We start from the raw sequence: 21,319 nt of genomic DNA, 5'->3' as shown, positions 1-21,319 counted from the left end.
ATTGATTTCCTGAAAACAATAAATATCTTAGAAAATTTGTAATGTGAGAAAGGAGCTTGGAATGTACAGGTAATATCAAAATTCACAGAGATTGATTAAAAGATGGAAGGCAAACCAAGTGATTTTGAACACATTCATTTGATTCCAACTTAAGATTTTTGGTTAACTTTCCTTAAAGATATTTATTCTTTGGAATGTTTTGAATTTTTATGATTCTTTGGGAATGGTCACCTGTTCTGCTTTTTACAGAAACAGAAATTTTAGCTATTGTGAATGCTGCTGCTGTGAACACAGGTTTACAAATACCTCTTTGAGACCCTGCTGTTTTTACAGAAACAGAAATTAGGTCAGGATCTATTTAAAAATAAATTAAAAGCTCATGAATTTTGTGTCTGTCTGGAAATCAGGGTTTTTGACTTTCAGAGATATTATACAGAGTCCAAAAATATACTCCATGACATTACGGATTTTTTTTAGCTTTCACAGAAGAGATTTTAAAAGGCCGGGTATGGTGGCTCACACCTGTAATCCCAATATTTTGGGAGGCTGAGGTGAGAGGATTATTTAAGGCCAGAAATTCAAGACCTGGGCAACAAGCAAGACTCGGTTTCTACAAAAACATTTTAAAAAATTAGCGGGGCATGGTGGCATGTGTCTGTGATCCCAGGCAGAAGGATCCCTTGAGCCCAGAGGTTCGAGGTGATCATGCCAGCTAACCCAACAGAGCAGAGACCCTGTCTCTCTAACAAAAAGAAAAAAGCAATTTGATATTGGGAGGTATGGAGAGAAAATGGGCACTGAAGAAAAGGTTACTTCCCCCCCGCAATTTGAAAAATTTTGGTATAACACAAAATTTACCACCTTGACCTTTTTTTTTTTTTTTTTAAGAGATGGAGTCTCACTCTGTCACCCAGGCTGGAGTGCAGTGGTGCGACCTACGCTCACTGCAATGCAACCTCCACCTTCCCGGTTCAAGCAATTCTCCTACCTCAGCCGCCCGAGTAGCTAGGATTACTAGCTCCTGCCACTAGGCCTGGCTAATTTTTGTATTTTTAGTGGAGACGGGTTTCACAATGTTGGCCAGGCTAATCTCAAACTCCTGATCTCAAGTGATTTGCCCACCTCGGCTAACCAAAGTGCTAGGATTATAGGTGTGAGCCTCTGCACCCAGCCTACTTTGACCATTTTTAAGTGTACAGTTTAGTAGTATAAAATACATCCATAATGCTATGCAATTAATATGACCATCCATCTTTAGAACTCTTCCCATTTTGTACGACTGACACTCTATACCCATTAAACAGTAACTTCCTGTTTCCTTCTTTCCCTAGTCCCTGGCAACTACCATTCTATTTTGTCTCTGATTTTTTTTTTTTTTTTTTAATGATCTGGATCATTGTCTATGTCTCTATGACTTCTGACTACGCCTATACTCATATCAATAGAATCATACAGTATTTGTCTTTTGTGACTGGGTTATTTCACTTAGCATAATGTCCTCAAGCTTCATCCATGTTACAGCATTTCAAAATTTCTTTTAAAGGTTGAATATTCCATTGTATGTACACACCATTTTGCATATCCCCTCACCTCTTGATGGATACTTGAATTGCTTCCATGTTTTAGCTATTGTGAATGCTGCTGCTGTGAACATAGGTTTACAAATACCTCTTTGAGACCCTGCTTTCATTTCTTTGGGGAACATATGCAAAATGGAATTTCTTAATCACGTGGTAATTCTATGTTTAATTTTTTGAGGAACTGCCACGCTGTTTTCCACAGCATCTATACCATTTTACATTCCCACTATCTGCACAGAGGTTCCAATTTCTCCACATACACACCAATAATAATAATTATTATTTTTTTAAAGTAACCATCCTAATGAGTGTGAAGCGGTATCACACAATAGTTTTGAATGGCGTTTTCCTAATAATTAGTGATGCTGAGCATCTTTTCATGTGCTTATTAGCCAGCTGTATATTTTCCTTGGAGAAAGGTCCATTCAAGTCCTTTGCCCATTTCTGAATTGGGTTGTTTTTTTGTGGTTGAGATGTCCTACTATTTGTAATGATACTATTGTGATTTAAGAATTCTGTCTGGTAGCCCAATGATCACTTTAACATTTTCTAAATAGAAAAAAGAGAACAAGATGAATCATCTTTCTGGTATGGTTTCAGTTAATGAATTCTCCAGCAACTGACTATGCTTATCCTGGGGTTTCAACTATAGGTACATAACCTGAATACAGATTAACTGTCATAACTAAAATATTAATAAAAGATGTAGGTTGAAAGATTTTTGTACTTTGCTCAGTTATAAGATAATGAACAGTTAAGGCTGGGTGCAGAGGCTCACACCTGTAACCCCAGCACTTTGGGAGGCTGAGGTGGGCAGATCATGAGGTCAGGAGATTGAGACCATCCTGGCCAAAGTGGTGAAACTCAGTCTCTAATAAAAATACAAAAATTAACTGAGTGTGGTGGCGCACACCTGTAGTCCCAGCTACTCAGGAGGCTGAGGCAAGAGAATCACCTGAACCCAGGAGGCGGAGGTTGCAGTGAGCCGAGATCGCGCCACTGCACTCCAGTCTGGCAACGGAGTGAGACTCCGTCTCAAAAAAAAAAAAAAAAGGTAATGAACAGTTAAAATTTGAGGTTAAAAAAAAAAAAAAAAAAAAACACCATTTTTACCTTTAATATCCTTATCCATTTTAGGAAGGAATACATTATGTGCAGGCTCAACCACAACAAAATAAAATTATATTGAATAATGTAGAAGACATCTTACCGGATCTGTTGTAGTGATATGGGCATTTTAATTTGCTGGTAATAATCAGGGTATTTTTTCTTTGAAGGCAAATGGAAAAAAGGTTCAGCTATTAGCTGCCCTTGGTTATTCCGACAACTCCTAACTGTGTCATAAAGCTGATAAAAAGGATTTGAAACATCCATAAAGGAAGTGATGCTTTCTGCTTCTGACTCTCCCTCTTCATAACGTGCAGCTGGAAAGACAAAAAAAAGCATTTATAAAGGGACGGATGAGATGAAGAAAGAACCATACTTTAAAGTTCATTTAACAACCTTCCAGATTGAACTAAATATATTTGAAAATTATTATTACTATTATTTTTGAGACAGGGTCTGGCTTTGTCACCCAGGCTGGAGTGCAAGGGCATGATATTGGCTCCCTGCAGTCTCTGCCTCTGGGACTCAAGCAATTCTCCCAGATCAGTCTCCCAAGTAGCTAAGAAGACAGGCGCACACCACCACACCCAGTTAATTTTTGGATTTTTCAGTAGAGATGGGGTTTCGTCATGTTGCCCAGACTGGTCTCAAGCTCCTGAGCTTAGGCGATCTGCCAGCCTCAGCCTCCTAAAGTGCTGGGATTACAGGTATGAGCCACCATGCCTGGCCCTTTAAAAAGAAAAATTCTAAGATAAAGGGAATAATTACTTTAAAAAAACAGTCTCTAAGGCCGGGCGTGATGGCTCACGCCTGTAATCCCAGCACTTTGAGAGGCCAAGGTGGGTGAATCACAAGGTCAGGAGTTCGAGACCAGCCTGGCCAACATGGTGAAACCCCATCTCTACTAAAAATAGAAAAATTAGCTGGGCATGGTGGCATGCACCTGTAATCCCAGCTACTCAGGAGGCTGAGGCAGAAGAATTGCTTGAACCCAGGAGGCGGAGGTTGCAGTGAGCAGTGATCACACCACTGTACTCCAGCCTGGGTGACAGACCAAGACACCATCTCAAAAACAAAAACAAAAACAAAAAAACCTCTCTAATGTTTATTAAAGAAAATGCTAAAAATGCTTAACATAATTGCATGTTTAGAGAAATATTACATAGAAATAGAATATTAAATAGTAAAAGTACACTAGTTTTAAAGGTGGCAAAATAGTCTCTTTTTGAAATGTGCTTTCTTCAGAGACTGTCTGCTATGCTTGGCCAAAAGGAGCAAGTAACCACTCAGAGATCCCAGAACTAAAACACTAACATGAAGTTTAGGAAAGTATAAATTTAGATTGGGCTGATTCTTTTTTATTTATTTATTTATTTACTTACTTACTTACTTATTTATTTATTTATTTATTTATTTTTGAGACGGGGTCTCACTCTGTCGCCCAGGCTGGAGTGCAGTAGCGTGATCTCGGCTCACTGCAACCTCCGCCTCCCGAGTTCAAATGATTCTCCTGCCTCAGCCTCCCGAGTAGCTGGGACTACAGGCACGTGCCACCATGCCTGGCTAATTTGTTTTTTTTTTTGTATTTTTAGTAGAGAAGGGGTTTCACCATATTAGCCAGGATGGTCTCGATCTCCTGACCTCATGATCTGCCCACCTTGGCCTCCCAAAGTGCTGGGATTACAGGTGTGAGCCACCACGCCCAGCCTAGATTGGGCTGATTCTATCAGACATGATTTAGCCTTAAATCTCTGTGACTTTGTCCACTGATTTAAAACATCCCTGAGGAGTATTCCCTTGCTGAGGGAATTTTTAGGTAGAAGCAAATCATAAAAACACCAAAGCAAACAAAACGTAATTTTTATAAAAATAAAAAATATGTTGCTCATTTTCCCAAACTCCTAAACAGTGTGTAAGGACCATAATTTAAATTTTTCTTGATGGATCAGAATAAACATATAGTTGCTATGTACTCCCAGGTAAGAACAATAACCATTTATTAAGAATTTAGGCTGGGCGCGGTGGCTCATGCCTGTAATCCCAGCACTTTGGGAGGCCAAGGTGGACAAATCATGAGGTCAGTAGTTCAAGACCAGCCTGGCCAACATGGTGAAACCCCGTCTCTACTAAAAATAAAAAAAATTAGCCGGGTGTGGTAGCAGGTGACTGTAATCCCAGCTACTCCGGAGGCTGAGGCAGGAGAATCACTTGAAACCGGAAGGCGGAGACTGTAGTAAGCGGGGATTACACCACTGTACTCCAGCCTGGGCAAAAGAGTGAAACTCTGTCTCCAAAAAAAAAAAAGAATTTAATTAGGCCGGGCGCAGTGACTCACGCTTGTAATCCTGCCTGGGCGACAGAGTGAGACTCCGCCTTAAAAAAAAAAAAATTAATTATGTGTTAAGAGCTTGATAAGTACCAGCCTCAGGTAATCCTAAAACCAACACACAAGATGGGTATTATTTCTTTTTCAAATGGGAAAACTGGGCATATGCATATAAGGTTAATTACTTCCACAAGTTCAGCCACCACATAAAGCAGTTGAAGGGGATTAGGAACCAGAGTCATAGAGCTAGAAGCAGATAAGAATTTGAAACTAGTCTTTTCTCACTCTACTACCTCTGATCTTTCCCCTGAAGAGCCTGCAGTTGGATTCACACCTAGGTATATATTTTGTTGCTACTGTAAGTGGCATCTTTTAAAAAAAACTGTCAACTGTAATCCTTATACATCTTTTCTGATCCTTACACCACTGTTGTCACTGTAGGCTGGCTGGTACTGTGACTAACAAAGGTAACAGTATTACCTTGTTTCTGTTGGTAAGGGAAATGCTGTTACCTCTTCTCCATTAAAAATGGAGATACCTTTGGTGGGCACAGTGGCTCACATGTGTAACCCCGACGATTTGAGAGGCGGAGGTGGGTAGATTGCCTGAGCTCAGGAGTTTGAGACCAGTATGGGCAAAATAATGAAACTCCATCTCTATCACAAATATAAAAAATTTGCTGGGTGTGGTGGCACGTGCCTGTGGTCCCAGCTACGCCAGAGGCTGATGTGGAAAGATTGTGTGAGCCTGGGAGGTGGAGGTTGCAATGAGCTGAGATCACGCCACTGCACTCTAGTCTGGGTGACACAGTAAGACCCAGTCTCAAGAAAAAAAGGAGGCTGGGCGCAGTAGCTCATGCTTGTAATCCCAGCACTTTGGGAGGCCGAGGCGGGCAGATCATTTGAGGCCAGGAGTTCGAGATCAGCCTGGCCAACATGGCGAAACCATGTCTCTACTAAAAATACAAAAAAAAAAAAAAAAATCAGCCGGGCATGGTGACGGGCTCCTATAATCCCAGCTACTCAGAGGCTGAGGCAGGAGAATCACTTGAACCCAGGGGGCAGAGGTTGCAGTGAGCGGGGATTGTGCCATTGTACTCCAGCCTGGGCAACAACAGCAAAACTCTGTCTCAAGAGAAAAGAAAAAAAGGAGATACTCTATATCAATATCCCCCTCTCTTACTAGTTAGCAAATAATTTTTATCGTGAATGGGAACTGCAACAATTATCAAATCCATCTGCTGAGCAAATCATATGATTTTACTCTTATAATTTGTTACTGTGGTAAAGATTACTTTTTTTATCTTTTCTAATCCTAAACCCAACTGTGTCATTATCTACTATCTTTTATACACACTGCTAGACAGTGTGCTTATATTTTGTTCAGCTTTGGTGTCTAGGTTATATTAGATTCACAGGTTATGTTAGATTCACAGAATGAACTGCGGAGCTCTCTTTCTATTCTCTGCATGAGTTTATTTAAAATTCTATTCCTTAAATGTTTGGCCTGGTATTTTCTATGTGGGAAGATTTCATTTTATTTGTTTTTTTTTTTTTTGAGACGGAGTCTTGTTCTGTCACCAAGGCTGGGGTGCGATGGCGTGATCTCAGCTCACTGCAACCTCCGCCTCCTGGGTTCAAGCAATTCTCCTGCCTCAGCGTCCTGAGTAGCTGGGATTACAGGTGTGCACCACCACGCCTGGCTAATTTTTCTATTTTTAGTAGAGACGGGGTTTCACCATGTTGGTCAGGCTGGTCTCAAATTCCTGACCTCGTATTCTCTCTTTTTTTTTAAGAGACAGAGTCTCGTTCTGTTGCCAAGGCTAGAGTGTAGTGGAATAATCATAGCTTACGGCAAACTTGAACTCCTGGGCTCAGGCAATCCTCCTGCCTTAGCCTACCAAGTAGGTAGGACTACAGACATGCACCACACCACGCCCAGCTAATTTTTCTTTTTCTTTTTGTAGAGATGAGGTCTCGCTATGTTGCCCAGGCTGGTCTTGAACTCCTGGACTCAAGTGATCCTCCTGCCTCTGCCTCCCAAAGTGTTGGGATTACAGGTGTGAGCCAGCCTTTTTATTCTTGAATCCATTTTAGGCACTTATTTTCTAGAAATCTGTTCATCTAAATTTTTAAATATATTTGCATAACGTTATTCACATTTTTTTGGGGAGGAGCGGGGGACAAAGTTTTGCTCTTGTTGCCCAGGCTGGAGTGCAATGGCACAATCTTGGCTCACAGCAACCTCCACCTCCCGGGTTCAAGCGATTCTCCTGCCTCAGCCTCCCAAGTAGCTGGGATTACAGGCATGTGCCACCACATGTATTTGTAGTAGGGACGGGAAGTTTCTCCATGTTGGCCAGGATGGTCTCGAACTCCCAACCTCAGGTGATCTGCCCACCTCAGGTTCCAGAAGTGCCAGGATTACAGGCGTGAGCCACCAAGCCTGGCCTTATTCACACATTCTTTTTAAAAACTCTGTATGCTCTCCTCCCTGCCAATATTGTTTATTTATTCCTTTTTGATAATCTCACCTCAGACTTATTTTATTCAGGGTTTTAACAGAATAACTTTTGACTTTATTGATCTTTCCTGTTAAAGTTCCTTTCTTTTCTTTTTTTTTTTGGAGGCAGGGCTGGAGTGCAGTGGTGGGATCACGACTCATTGTAGCCTCAACCTCCCAGGCTCAAGTGATCCTCCCATCTCAGCCTCTGGAGTAGCTACACATGGCTAATTTTTAAATTTTTCTTGTAGAATTAGCTGGGTGTGGTGGCAAGTACCTGTGGTCCCAGCTACTAGGGAGGCTGAGGCGGGAGGATTGCTTGAGCCCAGAGGTAGAGGTTGTAGGGAGCCAAGATCACACCACTGCTCCAGCCTGGGCGACAGAGGGAGACCCTGTCTTAAATTTTTTTTTTTTTTTTTTTTTTTTTTTGTAGAGGCAGGGTGTTTCTATGTTGAGCAGGCTGGTCTCTATGTTCTGGACTCAAGTGATGCTCCTGCCTCAGCCTCTAAAAGTGCTGGGATAAGAGGCGTGAGCCAGTGTACCAGCCTGCATTGTTTTAAGCCACTAAGTTTGTGGTACTGTGTCAGCAGCAATAGGAAACAAATACTTACATGAAGAACTGTGTTCAAATTTCTATCTTCATTGGTTTTCTGTTTAGCTCTTGAAAGAAGACGGCTCCCAGACTAAGGGTAGTGTTTTGAATTTCTCTGTAAAGTTTCATCTGCTTGTTTTACATATTTTGAGCTCTTCTACAATTTAACTTGCTGATGAAATTAACCTTCTACCATCATTAGGTAATCCTTTTTATCTGTGTAATGATCTCTGTTTGAAAGTCCATCTTATCAAAAGTCAGTGTAGCTACTCTGGTTATTATTTGCCTGGTGTATCTTTCAGCCATCTTTTTCTTTTTTTCAAGACAAAAGCCCAATTTTATTATTTTTATTTTTTGAGACAGGGTCTCACTCTGTTGCCCAGGCTGGAGTGGAGTGGTGTGATCACTTCAGGCTCGACCTTCCTGGGCTCAGGATCCTCCCATCTCAGCCTCCCAAGTAGCTAGGACTACAGGCATGCACCAACATGCCTGAATAAATTTTGTATTTTTTGTAGAGACAGCGTTTTGCCATGTTGCCCAGGTTGGTCTTGAACTTCTCGGCTCAAGCAATCCTCCCACCTAGGCCTCTCAAAGTGCTGGGATTATGGGTGTGAGTCACCACACCTGGCCTCATCCATCCTTTTAGATTCAACTTTCTTATGTTTTTATATTTGATGTGTCTCTTGTAACCAGCCATATAACCTCTTTTTTTTTTCTCCCAAGACAGAGTCTTGCTCTGTTGCCCAGGCTGAAGTACAGCAGAGTGATCTCGGCTTACTGCAGTCTCCACTTCCTTGGTTCAAGTGATCTTCCTAAGCCTTCCGAGTAGCTGAGACTACAGGTGCGCTCCACCATGCCCGGTCAATTTTTTGTATTTTTAGTAGAGACACGGTTTCACCATGTTGGCCAGGCTGGTCTTGAACTCCTGACCTCAAGTGATCCACCCACCTCAGCCTCCCAAAGTGCTGAGATCACAGGTGTGAGCCACTGTGCCCGGCTGTGTGTCACTTTTATAATCAGTAAAAAACAATGCTAACAAGATAATATTTTTTCAATTTCTGATAAGATGAGGCCCAATTTAAATAAAAAAATACTTAATTCTGTAGATCAATGTTTCAAAAAAGTAAATTTATACATAATAGTCTATAGTGATTATGAAATTTCTATAGGAGATTTAGTTAAAAACAAGATACAACTAGAGAAGTCTGTTGTGTAACATTCAGTAATAAAATTGAGGCCAGGCGTGGTGTAATCCCAGCACATTGGGAGGCCGAGGCAGGCGGATCACGAGGACAGGAGTTCAAGACCAGCCTGGCCAACATGGTAAAACCCCGTCTCTATTAAAAATACAAAAACTAGCCAGGTGTGGTGGAGCGTAAAGTTACTCAGGAGGCTGAGGCAGGAGAATCGCTTGAACCCGGGAGGCGGATGTTGCAGTGAGCTAAGGTCACGCCACTGCACTCCAGCCTGGGCAACAGAGCGAGACTTCACCTCCAAAAAAAAAAAAAAAAAAAAAGAATATACCAGAATAATTTAATGAAACAAATTTTATCTTTACACATAAAAAATCTATAGTAAAGGGGAAAATATTATATCAAACTTAAGGGAAAGACAAGCCAAGAAGAAATTAGAGCTTACTGAAAATATAAGCTAAAGCCTGAAAACCTAAGATGAATGTGGATTTCTGAGATTTTCTGATGCTTTTACTAGTACTCACTATTTATCACTACAGGTTTTAAACCGGGATCTGCTAAGTTATCAATTATTTTTGCAGAAGTATTATTTACCCAAATATGAGTTTTAAGACAAGATAAAGCATTAACCTTTTGATAGGTCTGACAACCAGAGTACAATCAAATGCAACAAAATAGCATGTACTTCCCAACCAGCAAACCCTAGGCCAGAACAAAATCACTGCAATTTCATTTAGCCAGAAGGATCCACTAAGAAGGCATTTCACTAGTCAAAACCTAATGCCTACCAGCTAAAGCAGCATCTTCTTCACTTTCTGAGCCATATTGAAGTGCCATTGTAATTGCTGATAAACGACCTCCTTGTACTGCTCTTTTATTACTACAAAAAAAAAAAGCAATTAGAAGACAAGGATGTTACCATAATTAGGTTACTTTACAGGGAACAGGAACTATTAACAAAGTGTTAAGATAAAAGAAAAATAATTTCTATTCAATTGCCTCCTTAGTTTATCTCTGTACTTAATGGTCCTCATAATCAATCTTAGCCAAGGAAACTATTTTTTTCCTCATAGAAAAGAGGGAGTGGAAAATAAGAACTCAGTCACAGTTGCTGATAATTCTAAGATGTTCATATTTTACAATACAAATTCTATTACGAGGCTGGGTGTGGTGGCTCATGCCTGTAATCCCAGCACTTTGGGAGGCCGAGGCGGGTGGATCACCTGAGGTCAGGAGTTTGAGACCAGCCTGGCCAACATGGTGAAACCCCATCTCTACTAAAAATACAAAAAATTAGCCGGGCATGGTAGTAGGCACCTGTAATCCCAGCTATTCGGGAGGCTGAGGCAGGCAAATCACTTGAATCCAGGAAGCAGAGGTTGCAGAGATTGTGCCACTGCACTCCAGCCTGGGCGAGTGCAAACTTCATCTCAAAAAAAAAAATCAAAAACAAACAAAAACAAATTCTATTATGAATTTAAAAAACCTATTAGATTTAACCTCACATTTTATTGGTAGCTAATATTAAACACTGCCTGAGAAATGATGCTTAAGCATCATCTGAGAGGTGATATAAGGCCTACTTTAGTAATTCAATCTTTTTTTTTTTTTTTTGAGATGGAGTTTCCCTCTGTTGCCCTGGCTGGAGTGCTGTGCCACGATCTCGGCTCACTGCAAACTCTGCCTCCCGAGTTCAAGCAATTCTCCTGCCTCAGCCTCCCAAGCAGCTGGGATTACAGGCACCCGCCACCACACCCAGCTAATTTTTGTAGTTTTTAAGTATAGACAGAGTTTCACCATGTTGGCCAGGCTGGTCTGGAACACCTGACCTCAAGTGATCCACCCACATCAACCTCCCAAAGTGCTGGGATTACAGGCGTGAGCCACTGTGCCCAACCTAGTAACTCAACCTTTTAAATAAACCATTTGACGGCCAGGCGCGGTGGCTCACGCTTGTAATCCCATCACTTTGGGAGGCCGAGGCGGGCGGATCACGAGGTCAGGAGATCGAGACCACGGTGAAACCCCGTCTCTACTAAAAATGCAAAAAAATTAGCCGGGCGTGGTGGCGGGCGCCTGTAGTCCCAGCTACTCGGAGAGGCTGAGGCAGGAGAATGGCGTGAACCCGGGAGGCGGAGCTTGCAGTGAGCCGAGATTGTGCCACTGCACTCCAGCCTGGGCGACAGAGTGAGACTCTGTCTCAAAAAAAATAAATAAATAAAATAAAAATAAATAAATAAATAAATAAACCATTTGACAACAGATTTTCATTAACAACCAAACTATACCCAAAAATATTCCTTCAAGATAGCCACTGGGCAAATACTAGTATGCCTATCTTTATAAGCACAGGCCAACTCTCAGACTAAACAGTCTTTTTCTCACCGGTAATACTTGCTAGTGGGATTTCTCTCTTCACCAAGGCTGCCTTTACTGTGTGAAGGACCTGTCAGTCTGGCTGCAGCCAAGTTGGATGGAGTCCTATCCAGAGATAAAATAAAAAGCTTAGAAACTTGGTAGCTGAAATTAGAGTGCTGGGTAAACAAATAAACACACATACAACCATTTTCTTCTCTTCTAAATAGAAATGCTAAAATACTTCTGAACTTCTACTATGCAGCAGATTCTGCTTTAGGCCCTGGGGACTCTGCAGGGAAGAACAGACCAGTGCTAGTCCTAGAGAGCTTTTGGTCACTGCAGTGACCAGAGGACCTGGTACTGAAACAATGTCAAGGCCAGAGGAAAGCTTTGAAAGTAGTCACTGAACCTTCCCATTTCAGGTAGGGGGAAATGCAATCCTAGAACTAAGACTAGTTCAAGATCACAGTCCTGGCCGGGTGCGGTGGCTCACGCCTGTAGTCCCAGCACTTTGGGAGGCCGAGGTGGGTGGATCACGAGGTCATGAGTTCAAGACCAGCCTGGCCAACATAGTGAAACCCCATCTCTACTAAAAATACAAAAAGATTAGCCAGGTATGGCGGCGTGTACCTGTAGTCCCAGCTACTTGGGAGGCTAAGGCAAAAGAATTGCTTGAACTTGGGAGGGGTGGAGGTTGCAGTGGGCTGAGATTGTGCCACTGCACACCAGCTTGGGCAACAGAGTGAGACTCTGTCTCAAAAAACAAAAAAAAATCAGAGTCCTAGTACAAGGAAAAGCCAGGATGAGACTGGATCTCCTGATACCTGCTAAACAGCCTTACCAAAAATAAGTATACTACTAATATTATATATAAATATCATACTATTATCTATTCTGTGTAATATTAATATATACCATATATTATATGTATATATATTCATATTTGTACAAAGCAATAATATTTGTACAAAGTATATAGTGATGTAAAGTTTTAAAAAATGTTTCTTCTTAAATGAAGCCCTTCAGCAGCAAAGGGGCTAAGAGTTACTACTATCTTCAGAATTATAATATCAACTGTATCATCTTGAAATGCAACAAAAACTGTGTTTATGTTTATTGATTTCACTACCCAGAAAATTCAGCAAATACAAAGGCATAAGGGTTTTAGACATTTTCTTTTTTTTTTTTGAGACCGAGTCTCGCTGTGTCACCAGGCTGGAGTGCAGTGGTGCGGTCTCAGCTCACTGTAACCTCCGCCTCCCGGGTTCAAGCAATTCTCTTGCCTTCGCCTCCTGAGTAGCCGGGACTACAGGCATATGCCACCACGCCTGGATAATTTTTGTATTTTTAGTAGAGATGGGGTTTCACCATGTTGACCAGGATGGTCTTGATCTCTTGACCTCATGATCCGCCCACCTCAGCCTCCCAAAGTGCTGAGATTACAGGCATGAGCCACCACGCCCAGCCTAGACATTTTCTTAAACCTACCTCATTCGAAGACTTGACTTGGCCATTTCATGATGTTCAATTTCAGCCTTTTTCATATAAAATATTTTTTTAATTGAATTTGCATCCTGTCAAGATAAAATTACTTGGTTTAAAAAAGGAACAGATAAAAGGACAGCTTAATGCCCCCAACTCATGCAATGGGCACCTTCTATGGCACTCTTTCCACTTGGAGCAGACTTTCATTCAATACCCACAAAGCTGCATCCTCCAACATTTCCACAAGCTTCCAAAATATCTATCTTCATAAAGTCATCACTAATTAAATATAGGTTAAAATGCCTACTAGTTCTTTCATGATTAGTCAAGTAATATTTAGACAAAGATCTAATGGTATAATACAGTAATGCCCCACTGTCCATGGAGGATACATTCCAAGACCCCCAGTGGATGCCTGAAACCTTGGACAGTACCAAACCTGGAACACATTTCTGTCTATGTCTTCCATCCACAAATTTAATTTCTTTTCCATATTAACGAAGCACTTTTCATGCACTGTGGCTGTAACTTTTTGTAGTCTGAGGTACAACAATAAAACTAGCAGAAACGTCTTTTTTTTCCTTCTTTACAATTTCATGAGTAGCAGATTCATCTTTTTTTTTTTTTTTTTTGGTGGAGTCAGAGTCTTACCACGTAGACCAGGCTGGTCTCAAACCCCTAGCCTCGAGTGATCCTCCTGCCTTGCCCTCTCAAAGTGCTGGGATTACAGGCCTAAATCACAGTGCCCAGCAGGGAGATTTGTTCTTACTGTAGATCTCAGCAATCTCAGCATACCTTTTTTTTTTTTTTCCTTTCTTAAGAACTTTCACCTTTCACTTAAAGGGAGCACTTTAAAGCTTCTTGAATTGCCAGCATCACAACTCTTGTGCTTTGGGGCCATTATTAAGTACAATAAGGTTACTTGAAATAAGCACTGTGATACCACAACAGTCGATCTGATAGCTGAGATGGCTACTTAGTGACTAACGGCAGGTGGTGTATATAGTGTGGATAGGCTGAACAAAGGAATGATTCATGTCCCAGGTGAGACCGGATAGGACAGAGGTGGATGGCATGAATTTCATCACAACACTCAGAATGGTGTGCAATTTAAACTTATGAAGTGCTTATTTCTGGAATTTTCCATTTAATATTTTCTGACCTCAGAACCATACGAAAGCAAAACCGTAGATAAGGTGAGGGACTATGGACAATTAACTCTACTTGTGTACACTGACCTAAAAATCAAAATAAAGATGCACTTCTAAGATTAAAGATTATATACACAAGTTTAGAATGAATGTACTTGCTTAAGTTTCCCTTCTCTTTAAAACTTATGTTAGAAAAAATAATTAGACCCAAACGTAAAATTCTTAACTGTAACAACAAACAATTAGTACTGTATATTATTAAAATGTCCTATTAGGGACTAGGAATACAAGGACTTCATAGTTCATTCCTGATTTTCTCTCAGAATTTCTTAAAAGATGAAAAATAAAAGTTATCACTAACTACCAACACCAATTTTGAGTATTTGAGTCAGCATTCAGAAAATTTAAATGATTTTATTCCCAAAAGATTTTCTGAGTCTCCTCTGGCAAATTCCCAATGATACACGATTAATTCAATAAATTTCTACAAGCAATTATTCATTACAGAACTATAAAACTTCTAAGATGCAATTTGCAAAGCAATGAAACAGTCATTTTACATTGTGTACTGCACTACACAGACTGCTTTTCATATTTATGAAGTTTAAATGCAGCGAATAAGTCAATATTTAACTAAAAAACAGATTCAAAACTAACCAGGTCTGGCATAAAGACAGAAATTTAGGTGAGTGGAATAGAAACAAGAATCTAGAAATAAACCCATACATCTATGGTCAACTGAATTCTAACAAAGTTGCCAAGACAATTCAATGGGGAAAGAATAATCTTTTCAATATATAGTGCTGGGATAATATCTCATATCAAAGAATGAATTTGGACTCCTACCTTACATGTACCTCACATATACAAAAATTACTTCAAACTGGATCAAAGATCTAAGTACGTTAAGAGCTAAACTATAAACTTCTTACAAGAAAACATAGGTGTAAATCTTTGTGATTTTGGATTAGGCAATGATTTATTTGATATGACACTTAAGCATTAGCAACCAAAGAAAAAAATAGATAAAGTGAACTTCAAAATGAAAAACTTCTGTGTGTCAACAGACACAATTACAAAAGTGAAAAGACAAGAGAATGGGAGAAAATATTCGAAAACCATTTACATGATAAGGGTATAATATCCAGAACATATAAAGAACTCTTACAACTCAACAACAAAAAAACAGGTAACACAATTAAAAAATGTGCAAATGATCTGAACATTTCTCTAAAGACATATGAATGACCTAAAAATCAAAATAAAGAATAAAATAAAAAGATGTTCAGCATCATTAATCATTACGGAGATGTAAATCAAAATCACAATGCCATACCACTGCACACTCCCTAGGATATCCATAATAAGAACAAAAACAAAAATGGAAAACAAGTGTTGGTGAGGATGTGGAGAAATGGTAACACCTGGATATTGCTGGTGGGGATGTAAAATGGTAGAGTTTGGAAAACAGTTTGGCAGTTCTTCAGAAAGTCAAATATACAGTTACCACATATGACCCCGCAATTCCATTCCTAGGTATGTATCAAAGAGAAAAAAAAAAAAATATATATATATATATATATGTAGTATTTATATGTCCACATAAAAATGTATATGTGAACGTTCACAACAGCATTATTTATAATAGCCAATAAGTAGAAACTATCCAAATATCTATCAACTGATGAATGGGTAAATACAGTATACCCCTATAGCAGAATATTATTCTGCAATAAAAAGAACATAGTACTGACACATGCTACAAAATGGATAAACCTTGAAAACATTATGCTAACTGAAGGAATCTAGTCGCAAAAAATCCATATCACATATTATATGATTCCATTTGTGTAAAATGGCAACAGGCAAACACAGAGACTGAAAATAGATTTGAGGTTGCTTAGGGCTAGAGAAGTTGGGGGGACATAAAGGGTGACTGTTAACTGACTGGAGTGATGGCTGCCCAACTCCATGAATATAACAAAGACCATTAAATTAAATACTTTTTTTTCTTTTTGAGACAGAATCTTGCACTGTCGCCCGGACTATGGTGCAGTGGCACAATCTCAGCTCACTGCAACCTCTGCCTCCCGGATTCAACCAATTCTCCTACCTCAGCCTCCCGATTGGCTGGGATTACAGGCGCCTGCCACCACGCCTGGCTAATTATTGTATTTTTGTAAAGATGGGGTTTCACTATGTTGGCCAGGCTGGTCTGGAATGCCTGACCTCATGATCCACCAACCTAGGCTTCCCAAAGTGCCAGGATTACAGGCGTGAGCCACTGTGCCCAGCCTAAATTAAATACTTTTAATGGGTAAAGTGCATGGTATGTGAATTATATCTCAATAAAGTTGTTTTATAAAAATTACTGACATTAAATTAAACTATCTACTATTACCAAGGAAAACAGCAACAACAACAACAACAACAAAACTAACCTTGAATACTTGAGAGCCAGGCTCATTATACGTTTTGGCATTTTTTGCGAGGAGATCTATATCTTTGGCCATTGCATGAATACTTTTGTAGCTTCCATTCTACAATAAACAACAAAATAAAGCAGTTCCTTTTAATGAGAGTTCATCAGTACAACCTTTAAAAAAAGAACCCCACATATTTCTAAATTGTCACCATATTCCAAGACTTTATTGGAAAGTACACATACGAACAACATGTAAAGTCATTTTCTTTTTCATAAATTATTACTGTACTCATTTATAAGTAAGTTTTTGAGATAGGTAACAAAACCAGAGCAGCATTATTCTCATAAAAATAAATTACAATTTTTAAAAAGTCAAATAAGGTAAAAGTTTTATTTTGCAAACACATAGTGTTTACTATGTGCCAGGCACAGTTCTAAGTGCTTCATGAATACTAATTCTTTAAAGTGGATTTAATAGTGTGAAGCAAAACTCCCTCTAGTTACATGAACCACTCAGGGTAAAATATGAAATCAGTCCAGCACAGAGGCTAACATTTTCTGAGTACCTACTGTGTGCTAGAGCTGTCACATCTTAAGGCTCACTCAATCCAAAACAACCCAGGAATACTCATATAGTTGCCTAAATTTACAAAGGAAATGAAAGACGGACACACTTTTAGGTAAGAGGCACACATGACTAATGATAAGTACACGGAAATGAAAAAGACATGGTCTAGAGAGAGTAAGGAAACCAAACTGAGTGCAATGGAAAGTGGGGAAGGGTAGAACCATAAGCACAGATAGGGTAAAAACAAAAAAGGCAGAATCCAGAAAGCCAGGCAAAGGAGTGTAGCTATTTGCCACGTGGGACTACCAACAACTACACATCCTTCTTACATGGAGGGAATCAGCACAGGCAAAGGGAGGGCTCTACCTCCCACAATGAGGATGAAAGTGGGCAGATGGTCACTTTGCCAGCAGCCTGGCAGCCAGAGCAAGGGGAAATAACCACAGGTCAGCTAATTCATGCTTGGGTCTAGAGGGATTAATGCAATGGCCAGGAATTCATTCCTGACTCCTGTAGAGGAGAGTCTAGCAGTAGAGCAGCAAGTATCCAGGGACCACAGTGGCAAATTACAGTGGTAACAGCAATGGCACCACAAAGAGGCTGTGCATGATCTCAGCTGTGCCATGATGTTCCTGAGTTCTGCCTAGTATCCAAAGGCTAGTTCCTCAACCTTTCTTCTCAACATTTCTATGAGCTATCCAATATGCTTTTCAAAAATTCCTTTTCCACTTAAATTAGTCAGAGTCAGTTTTATTCAACTGGTACAAGGAGTTGTGACGTGCTTTAGCAGGCATTGGAAAACAAGTGAATTAAGTCTCTGAACAGGGGACTGGTAGGAAGAAAGCCAAGGTCAGGAGGCAAGATATAGAAAGGACTAGAAAGTTTTTCATCAGAGAGGTAAAATAGATTATTCCAGTAATTTGGACATAAGAGGACAAGGACCTTGAATCGGGTGATGGCAAAAGGTGACTCTGAGACTTTTGGAAAGAAGAAAGGACAAGGTAAGGCGAGAAGTCAAAAAGAGAAGACTGGGGCTGAGATAGAGATGATTAAAGATCTGATTCAATTTCCAGGATTATGAAAACATAATCCTCCTACACAGATGTTAGAAATTCCAGGGATTTAGGAGACTTGAATCATTCTCAGTAGCAGTTATTGGGCTGATTTAAAAACCTGATGAGGCCTGGCAGGGTGGCTCACACCTATAATCTCAGCACTTTGAGAGGCCAAGGCGGGTGGATCACTTGAAGTCAGGTATTCGAGATTAGCCTGGCCAACATGGTGAAACCCTGTCTCTATCAAAAATACAAAAATCAGCCAGGTTTGGTGGCAGGCACCTATAATCCCAGCTACTCGGGAGGCTGAGGCAGGAGAATGACTTGAGTCCAAGAGGTGGAGGTTGCAGTGAGGTGAGATGGTGCCACTGCACTCCAGCCTGGGTGGCAGGGCAAGACTGTCTCAAAAACAAAAACAAAAAAAAACCCCTAAAAAAAAAAAGATGATACATTAGGGAATCTGTATTTTATCATTCTGTGAAAATTTATCTGTGGTACCAGTAATTAAACACTGTTACTCTTTACTACTCTCTTAGAATTTAAAGTCAAAGAAGTTTCTCCTTCCTGGCAAACCACAGTGGCTATCAGTCTCATTTCTCAATGAAACTATGTAACACACTGTTTTCCTTTTTGCCTTACCTCCTGGGAGCAGCAAACCCTTCTTATCCTGGGAAGATCAGTGACTCACATTTATGAGGACCTCATGCTGTAGGTTCTATGTGAGATGCTTTATCTATATTATCACTAACCTCTATGACTCTGCAAAGTAGCGATACTACACGCAATATACAGCAGAGGAAGCAGGCAAATCACCTGACCAAAGTGACATAGCTGGTTAAGTAGTAGAGCTAGAAAAAGAACCATATCAGTTCTACTCTAAATACTCAATTTCTGGTACAATTTAGCTCTTTTTCCCTACACTTTCCCTTACTTCTAATAATCAAATTTTAAATCCTAGTCACTCAGTCACACAATTAATATTTATTAAGCACCTACTCTGTAGAGAAACAGTAAGTGTAAGGGTTGAGAACACAGACTACAGCTAGACTGTCTGGATTCAAATCCTAGTTCTCCCTACTAGGCGGTGATTTGGGCAAGTTACTTAACATTTCTGTGCTTCGGTTTTCTAACTTCTAAAATGGGAATAATAACAGTACTACTCTGTGGAGTTTTATTAATTAGCTAATACACATAAAGCACTTAAAACAGTGCTAGGTACATAGCAAGTCTATGTGAGTGTTTAGTTGCCACTATTTACTGCTAGGGATACAGTGAAGGGGTAGGGTAGAGAGGGCCAAAGAGAAAAAAGTAGTATCTAATTCCACTGACCTATCACTCTAACATCCGTTGTGGGTAGCTTTTATTCTAACGTATCCTAAAGCTATTTGGAAGCAGATAAAAATAAACAACAGGTTACCCCGTCTACCCTGATGTAATTATTATGCATTGTATGCCAGTATCAAAATTTCACGTACCCCATAAATATATACACCTGCTATGTACCCACAAAAATAAAAAATAAAAAAAATTAAAAATGAAATAACGAAGCTTTTGTCACAAATGTATCTTTTATAATTGGAAATGTCAGTAACCAATGTGTTTTAATTTTTGTCCTAAGATGCAATCCAAAGCTACAATCAGTAACACTATTTTAATTTATTTACATGATTTGCTAATAACCCCTTACAGAGACAACTAGCTTCTCTGTTTTCTAAAAGCTCCTAGGAAAGATCATAGGCCAATCTGCTCTAAACCACAATCATTTACTTAAGGTCATCTTCATACCTGTATCCTCTGGGCAATGGTCTTGAGATCTATAGGCTCCTTAATTATTGCATAATAATCTGGATATTGCTGGAAGACAAAAAACCAGGCATGCTCAATAAGTTAAACTACTCAGCTAATGAGAAAAGAAGGAAGTACATTGACAATCTGTTGTTCAAACAACCAATTAAGCAGCTTTGTGAGACTCAAGGCTAAAGACATGGCTGTACAGCACGTTTATTATATCAGAACCATAAAGAATTTAATTTTAAGAAGCTTCATGATCTATCCAACAGCATGACATAGGAGTTAAAACTTGGTATTTGAGTGTTATTATTATGCAACTAGCATACAATTTAATGTTTTAAAAAATTCTAGGCTGGGGCCAGGCGCGGTGGCTCACGCCTGCAATCCCAGCACTTTGGGAGGCCAAGGCAGGTGGATCACCTGAGGTCAGGAGTTCAAGACCAGCCTGGCCAACATGATGAAACCCAATCTCTACTAAAAATACAAAAATTAGCCGAGCGTGGTGGCAGGCACCTGTCATCCCAGCTACTCAGGAGGCTGAGGCAAGAGAATTGCATGAACCAGGGAGGCGGAGGTTGCAGTGAGCGAGATCATGCCATTGTACTCCAGCCTGGGGGACAAGAAAGAGACTTTGTCTCAAAAAAAAAAAAAAAAATTCTTGGAAGGCCGAGGCGGGCGGATCACAAGGTCAGGAGATCGAGACCATGGTGAAACCCCGTCTCTACTAAAAATACAAAAAATTAGCCGGGCGTGGTGGCGGGCGCCTGTAGTCCCAGCTACTCAGAGAGGCTGAGGCAGGAGAATGGCGTGAACCCGGGAGGTGGAGCTTGCAGTGAGCCGAGATTGCGCCACTGCACTCCAGCCTGGGCGACAGAGCAAGACTCCGTCTCAAAAAAAAAAAAAAAAAAAAATTCTAGGCAGGGCTGCGGTGGCTCACACCTGTAATCCCAGAACTTTGGGAGGCCGAGGCGGGTGGTTCACAAGGTCAGGAGATTGAGACCATCCTGGCTAACATGGTGAAACCCTGTCTCTACTAAAAATAGAAAAAAAAATTGGCTGGGCATGGTGGCACACAACTATAGTCCCAGCTACTCTGGAGGCTGAGGGAGGAGAATCACTTGAACCCAAGAGGCGGAGGTTGCAGTGAGCCGAGATCGTGCCACTGCACTCCAGCCTGGGCAACACA

At 40.4% G+C, this 21,319-nt stretch overlaps 1 protein-coding gene across 50 annotated transcripts in view; it reads right to left on the bottom strand.

Annotated features, from left to right (window-relative positions):
- PBRM1 (polybromo 1) overlaps nt 1-21,319 on the bottom strand; it is a 142,888-nt gene that overhangs the window by 89,027 nt on the left and 32,542 nt on the right. For all 50 annotated transcript variants that reach the window (XM_058442107.1, XM_032161330.2, XM_058442117.1 and 47 more), the window contains 6 exons: nt 20,128-20,196; nt 16,736-16,834; nt 13,147-13,232; nt 11,686-11,781; nt 10,089-10,180; nt 2,791-3,004 (listed from right to left, as the gene is read on the bottom strand). In XM_058442107.1, coding sequence (XP_058298090.1) covers nt 2,791-3,004; nt 10,089-10,180; nt 11,686-11,781; nt 13,147-13,232; nt 16,736-16,834; nt 20,128-20,196 — 656 coding nt within the window. The remainder of the gene's footprint in view (nt 1-2,790; nt 3,005-10,088; nt 10,181-11,685; nt 11,782-13,146; nt 13,233-16,735; nt 16,835-20,127; nt 20,197-21,319) is intronic.

The sequence above is a fragment of the Hylobates moloch genome, unplaced genomic scaffold (genome assembly GCF_009828535.3).
Source record: "Hylobates moloch isolate HMO894 unplaced genomic scaffold, HMol_V3 SCAFFOLD_8, whole genome shotgun sequence".
Lineage (NCBI taxonomy): Eukaryota > Metazoa > Chordata > Mammalia > Primates > Hylobatidae > Hylobates > Hylobates moloch.
This window is presented reverse-complemented; position numbering and strand designations above follow the sequence as displayed.